General features: G+C 42.9%; 1 protein-coding gene across 12 annotated transcripts in view; it reads right to left on the bottom strand.

Annotated features, from left to right (window-relative positions):
• Positions 1-407: 407 nt before the first annotated feature.
• slc8a1b (solute carrier family 8 member 1b) overlaps positions 408-7,898 on the bottom strand; it is a 59,531-nt gene continuing 52,040 nt past the window's right edge. For all 12 annotated transcript variants that reach the window (XM_030786212.1, XM_030786211.1, XM_030786213.1 and 9 more), the window contains 2 exons: positions 3,288-3,563; positions 408-784 (listed from right to left, as the gene is read on the bottom strand). In XM_030786212.1, coding sequence (XP_030642072.1) covers positions 408-784; positions 3,288-3,563 — 653 coding nt within the window. The remainder of the gene's footprint in view (positions 785-3,287; positions 3,564-7,898) is intronic.

The raw sequence follows: 7,898 nt of genomic DNA, 5'->3' as shown, positions 1-7,898 counted from the left end.
TAGCCCACGAAACCACAAGAGGTCAAAAACAAAACATACAGGGATTTTGGGGGGGGGGGGGTAGGGATGGGTTGGGTGGGCTGGACAGCGATAAAGGACAACAGTTCACAAAAATAAAAACAACAACAACAACAACAACAAAAGTTTGTGATGAGCAATTTTTCACTGCTGATGCTTCCTTCTCCTTCATAGTCTGATTATATTACTTGATATACGTGTGCGTGTGTGCGTGCACGCGTGTGTGTATGTGGATGTACATGTACATGTACGTGTACGTGTATGCGTGTGCATGTGTGCAAGTATCAGAAATATGTGTATGTATATTTTTTACGCACACATGTGTGCATTCGTATGTGTGTCTGTGTGTGTGTGTGTGTTCATATGTTTGTATGCGTGACATGTTGTGTTTAGAAGCCCTTGATGTGGCAGTAAGCCTCCAGAGAGGAGAAGAGAATGTAAAGCAGCCAGAGGCTGACAAACAGCATGGTGGTGAGTGCTTTAGCAGTCCGCGGGCCTCCCAGCTCTCCGCCAATATCGGGCCGGCGCCGGTACAGCAGCACGGCCACGCAGATGAAGGCGAAGATGGTGAAGAGGGTGACGGAGAAGGCCAGGTTCCCCGGATCCACCCGGAACTCCTTGCCTTTGGCGTGGTGATATACGGCAGCGATGGACCAAGCCACGCCAATCCCCAAAAACACGTTCACCGCGTTACTGCCGGTCACGTTACCGATGGATGCATCAGCGTACTGGTCCTGTGTCGCCGCCACTTTACTGGCAAACGTGTCTGAAAGAGAGAGAGAGAGAAAGAGAGAGAGAGAGAGAAAGAGAAAGACAAAGATAAAACAGTGCTTCCCTTGTTAGATTTGACAGCTCTGCTGTAGCTGGTGCCCTCAAAAAACTACAAGGGTGATTTAAACCAGTGCACGCACTTGTTCACACTTGCTCTTTCTCCCCCAACAAGGGTATACATCGTGGCTATCCACCAGTTTGAATTCAACTCAGACTCTTCTTTTTACACTCAAAAACTGTTGCAGCTAATTCCAATTTCCTCTCACCCGCCCTCTTTCTCTTAGGGAGGATGGCAAGTGTGTGATGTACTGCAGACAGTGTGGAGCTCTGCTGGATGCTGATTGGGCGTTTGGCAGGGGGCAGCTGCAGTAGCTCTGTGTGTGTGCGTGTGTACGTGTGTGTGTGTGTAAAAGCTTCATAAACCTCAAAATAACCCTCCACCACAAACATCTCTATGTCTCTCATGGCTCCCGCTATGTTAATGTAGCTCATAAACTGGCTTAACTACATTTCACTTCTCTCTCTCTCCCTTCTTTCTCCCTCCAGAATGCAGCACATCACTGTCTATCTGAATACTGTAGTTGTTGATGTCCTGGCTATATTAGCTGTGGAAGTACGCTGACAACATATATTTGTATGCCGCGCATGTACACACTGCATCGTGGAGAACGACCCTCTTAAAATCAAAGCACAGAATCATAAATCCAGCGCAGTGATGATGGAACAACAGAAACTAAATGTATTAAGCTAACAGCACGAGGTTTAGGATTTGAAAGAGATGTATACATGGTTTGACTTTAAAGGCTATCAGATCTTTAAGTCTTTTTTGAACTGATCCTCTGATCTCCAAAACATCCTAAACTCCCTTCATTTCAGTGTGCCACAAGTTTACTAGAAAAAAAAAAAAACTTCAGATGTTTTTTAAGCTTTCAGACCTTTTTTCTTTTTCTTCTCTCTCAGTGCACAAACTAAGCATTTTTTTAGTGAAGCATATTGCTGCAGTTCTCCATGACATTAAACTCAAAAATGCTCAGATTTCTCCAAGAAATGTTTCATTCGCCTCTTGGATCCCAAACTCGCTTTTTCACTAAAGGTTGCTTGTTGTAAACAGCATGGCTGTTGCAAATGGTCTCCATGGCAATACCATGGCGATTCTTAGCAAAGGCTCAGCAAGAGATGCTGAGGTGTTAGCCAAAAGCGCCATGCAGTCTGGTTGCTGCCGCCGTCGCTATAAGAGCCAGCGTTAATGTGGGCGCCGTGGCGATGAAGGCTCGTTGACGGCCCCACGCAGAGAGTGACTCGGAGACGGAGGGCCGCTCTGATGTTATCAGGAGAACTATTCACTGCTTACAATTCAAACCACTGAAAGATCCAAGTCGTTAAAGTTCAAAATTGTGGGTTCTCGGTGGTCTATATTTTAATCAGATCCAACTCAAATATCAACACATATCAAGCCTTCAGCAGAGGCACTCAGTTCTCCCAGGAGTTGGCCTCTGAAATCCAGCAGCGCTAAACCACTGACTGAGGTAATTACCCTGGATAAGCAGAATCAAGTTCAATTGTGTGAGAATGTATGGCTGGGAGACATTCCCCTCGCATATGCATCTGAGAGCCAAGTTGAGCAACTTTTACATTATGAGCGAATACAACATTAGAATGACTATGAGAGTGCACTAAACTTGTAATTTGTCTCTTCAAAATGAGGAATCAGCTGGCACTTGCTCTTAAATACAGGTGCCATTGGCACTTTTGCCATATATTCATTTGTGTCATGTGTCCCTATCATAAACTTTATCTATAAGGGTCTGACATTTCCCTGGCTGTGAGAGTCAAATAAATGTATTATTATTATTATTATTATTATTATTATTATTATTATTATTATTATTATTTTTATTAAATTTGCATCTTTACCTGGAACCCATGAACCTCACGCACAAGTTTGATTATAAAACGTTTGTAAGATCAAGAAAAATGTTTGCATAATAAGTCTTCTCCATGCTAGAGGGTTTTAAAACGTTAAGGAGGAGAATCGAAGTGGGGAGGAGAGAGGAGGAGAGGAGACAGCCCGTTTTGCATGGATGTCATGTTCTGCACTCTCAGCATCTTCTGTCTAAACTGCATGTCTGGAATAGGGAATGAGTTTGGTGTTGCCTTGCATGTTTCACAGGCTAAGCGGCCTTTTCTAAGGGAGAATGTGAGATGCTTTGCAGTGTGTCTGTCCATGACCAATTCATGAATATGTTGCTTGTAATTTAGATGCTTCCATGTAAAACTCCAAAGTTACACCACAACAAATGAGCCTAATTTTAAAGCTAGCGCTCTCGCATGGAGTTTGCCTCATAATAATTAAGCAATACATCACAATAATAACCTGACAAGACAGACAGACACACACACACACACACACACAGGACTTCTATGCATATGCTATGACAAATGAGCATATGTAAGTCTCTAAATCTCTCGCTCTCTTTCTCTCTCTCTGTTTCTCTCACCTGGTACAGAGGTTCCGAGAGCCACGAAAACGACAGCAGTCACAGAATCTTTGAGGCCGACAGTGCAGCCAAAATGAGAGGCCAGGTCCCCAATCAATGCTGTCAAAAGCCCAATCATGATGATTGACACCACAAAACACGCCCATCCGTTCCAGTAGTCAGTGGGTGGGACAAATGCAAACAGAACCTTCCAGAAAACGGTCAGAAAGTGCATGACATAATCGAAACAGGATGGCAGCTTCTCCTCTCCGCACTCCTCATCGTCATCATCCTCACCTACAGAGAGAGAGAGAGAGAGAGAGAGAGAGAGAGATAGACAGAATGAGACAGAGAGAAAAGAGAGACACATAGAGAGAGAAAGAGGGAGAGGAAAAAAGGTGAGGAGAGAGAGAGAGAGAGAGAGAGAGAGAGAGAGAGATGAATGGTTTCATTGTGCTCATGTGTACTTTGATGTCTTCATAAGCTGACACTGAACAGCAGTAAGCCGGCATTTGGAGTAGAGCATCAGCTTTCAAAGTGGATTCAGCTGAAAGAAATGCACACACGTGCACACACACACATACACACACACACACACACACACAAACACACACACACACACACAAACACACACACACACACACACACACACACACACACACACAGACTCACAGCAGGTAAGAATTATGCACTAAAACTCCCTGTGTGAGAAAATGAAGAGCCTCTTATCAAACAAACAAATGAATAGAAATCATTTTCATATGCAGCCAGCAAGAAGATACTCCTGAAAACATTACATTTCGCTCTATGCATGTGCATGTGTGTGTGTATGTGTGTGTGTGAGAGAGAGAGAGAGAGAGAGAGAGAGAGAGAGAGAAAGCTTATTAATTCAGTTGAAGAGAATCTAGCAGCCCTGTTTTTTTTTTCAAGGGCAACATGTATTTGAACACCCCCAAAAAGAAAAGGCTTTACATACACAAGCACACAAACAAACCTCTTTGGCGGGTAAGCTCGTGTAGTTAGTCGCTCTGAAAGCAGCATTAACTGTGTGGCGTACACTGCTCAAGAGTAACAGTGTGACAGCATGGTGGATTTAAACTGTTCCTTCATTCTTTTGCCAAGCTAGTGAGTCTCAGAGTATTAAAGACCATTATAATCAATGGCCACTAAAACATGGTTTACTGATGTTAACATAGCATACACACACACACACACACACACACACACACACACACACACACACACGCACACACACGCATACTCACAGCTGGTGTGTGCACTATAGAGAACCAAATCAAACACAATGTTGTCTAGGGAGGACTCAAATGAACCATGGGACGAATCATTGAAAACACTCACTAAAATTCACTGAGGTGTGTCTATGCCTTTAGGCCAAGCTGGATAGTATTTTATAACACAGTAAAGGCATCAAAGGGAGATTCAGATGAACCATTAATTACGACATACACAGAGGATTCAGTAGGATTTGTAAGAATCATATTGGGAAGAATCAGTTTGCTCTAAGGGATTTGATGAGATTCATATGAATTATCTCAGAGAGCTCTGGATTCATTTGAATCTCTGGGGAAAAGACAGAGGGTGAATCATATTAAGCACTTCCAAGATGCAGACAATTTGTGCAGAAGGTACAGAAAGTTCTCTCAAAAGGTTTTCTCTGTGGATGCAGTATCACAGATCTATCTAAAAGAGACAGACAGCAAAACATTTCAAAAGATTTATGATTATATTAAATTATTTTATCATATTGAATTCCAAGACCTCCAGACTGACTGACCTTCCACACTGCTGTGGGAAACTGTTTCTAGGTCTGTGAGTTGACAGACAGACAGACACAAACACACACAAACACACACAAACACGCACACACACACAGACACACTACACACACACAGGGCAGCAGGTCACAGCTCAGTTCATATCTTAGGACATGAAGGATATTGAAATATCCCATCAACAGTATGTCCACGTTTCAATGCCTCTGGCACTGTCATTACCAGATGATACACGGCTATCCTACACACACACACACACACACACACACACACACACACATATACGCACACATACACACACAGTTATTCTCTCTCTCTTAAGCATACACACACATTTCTTGGCGGTCCACATCTGGTTCTCATCAGCACTCACAGAGGCATGTGATGTTTGAGTTAACATGCCCAGCAGCCATTACCAATTAAAAGCCAATGAATCGAAGGCCCTTAAAGACGGCTGCTCCCCTCTCATGTTTCTTTAACACACACATCTCACAGGTCACCCTGCTCGACCCACAGTAATGACACACTCACCTCTGAGCTGTCCACAGACACACAGGCTCCATACAGACCGAGACACTCAACTAATGACGAACTGACTGTTACTGATCAACTGACTGTATTACTACCAGACTGCACTTCTTGTTGTGCTACTGACTGTCTGTTTCACTAACTGACTGTGTTACTCAGCAAATGTATTATGATTGGCTAACTGCTTTACTGACTGTATTACTGACTCCTACAGACTGACTGTGGCACAGACTGACTTCTTATGTGACTGACTGAATTACTGACTGTGTTACTGGATGTATTATTGACTGTTGCCGACTGACCGTATTACTGACTGTATAACTGGATGTATTGCTGACTGTCTGTATTACTGACTGTATTACTGGATGAATTACTGACTCTCTGTGGTACTGACTGTATCATTGACTATTGGTTACTGACTGTATTACTGACTGACTGATTGACTGACTATATTACTGACTGTATTACTGGATGTGTTACAGACTGTATTACTGTATTATTGACTATTGCTGACTGACTGCATTACTGACTGACTGACTATATTTATACCGTCTGTATGTTTAACTGACTGACTGCCTTTTCTGCTGAATTTACATCTGTAGAGCTCACTAAGTGACTTGCAAACAGAGACAGTGATGACTATTAACACAAGTAGGGACAGACTGGTAAATGGATAGCACTGTGAATGCAAATGTTAAAAGCACTGGGAAACGGTGTCTGTGTGTGTGTGTGTGTGTCCTTGTCAGAGCTCCCATTCCTGTGTGAAGGTTAGAGTGTTGTTTTTAATGCCTCTCCAAAGCAGATGAGCAGCAGGGTATCTGTTAAAGAGCAGCCGTCTACATTCACAACAGTGTCTCTGTAAATGTCAGCCTCTTAACTTCAAAACACTCAGGCGCCCACACACACACACACACACGCGCGCGCGCGCGTGCTTATACGCATACACATACACACACACACACACACACACGCACACGCACACACAAACAGACACAGGTATACACACCCACAGATACACATACACATGCAGGCACACACACACACACACATATATACAGAAGACACCAAGGTCCCAGATGAGAGAGGAAAAAGGGTGGAAAATGCCTTAAAAGCCTGGTAAATGTCAGTATATTTGTGTGACTTTATCCAGGGATGATCAGTTGTGCTAACTTGCCCTTAGATAAGGACCTGTGTTTGAGTGTGGTGGTGTGTGCATGCATGTGTATATCTGTCTGTGTGTGTGTGTGTGTGTGTGTGTGTGTGTGTGTGTGTGTAGGTGAAAATGCTTTCTCCTCAGCCAAAGGAGTCTTCCATAACGACTTTTCAGTATGAGTGTTAGTGACAGGAATTGTGAAAAGTCAGCTTCATTCCTTTCCTCTGGATAATGGATACACACGTGTTAAATCCCTGCTGCTCGTGGCCCAAAGACTTTTGAGCAACCAGCCATCTGTCCCTCTGTCCCCCTGTCAGCAGGTGATAGCTGGTCACCTCAGGGTGACACCCACACACTGGGAGAGTAGTGGACCCTTAGTCAAGGGTCATTGCTCAGAGGTCCCGGTGAGGGTGAGGGTGAGTGAGTGAGTGTGTGTGTGTGTGTGTGTGTGTGTGTGAGTGTGCTAATTGCTTTGGGCAAAGTGACCTCCTCAGCACCCTGTCTCTTCTTTTTAATCATTTTTCAGATAATTACACATGTAATAATTAACAAACATTTGCAAAAAACATGAAAAGCATGAAAAATAGTCAGATGGATACACATATAGATAGATAGACAGATAGACAGACAGATAGATAGATAGATAGATAGATAGATAGATAGATAGATAGATAGATAGATAGATAGATAGATAGATAGATAGATAGATAGATAGATATTTACCATATATATTAAGAAATTAAGATTTCTACCACTTTAAAAAGGTGGTGGAACAAATGGTTCATTGGGCCATTATGCTGTTCTAAAGCATTTCAAATTTCATGAGTTTTGTTCCCCTTCACTGATGGAGTCTGTCGTATAGTATCTTTATAGAGACAAAATGTTGGCTAAGTCTAACCCTAACCCTAACCCGAAAACACCTTCACACTTTAGTTTTACAGCAATAAAAAGCACATCTGCCTTTTTTCCCTTTTCGCTAGTGGGGACTCTAATTTTGACCCACCTTTGAAGTGGTGTCTCTAGTAGAATAGTGCACCTTCAGTAAAAATGTGCCTAAGTTAGCAAAAACAAGTACACATATTACACACGTTACACACACACACACACACACACACACACACACACACACACACACACACACACACACTATCTGAAAGC

This window comes from Chanos chanos, chromosome 10 (assembly GCF_902362185.1).
Source record: "Chanos chanos chromosome 10, fChaCha1.1, whole genome shotgun sequence".
In the NCBI taxonomy this organism is placed as follows: domain Eukaryota; kingdom Metazoa; phylum Chordata; class Actinopteri; order Gonorynchiformes; family Chanidae; genus Chanos; species Chanos chanos.
The sequence above is the reverse complement of the archived record's forward strand: the minus strand, read 5'-3'. Positions and strand labels throughout refer to the sequence as shown.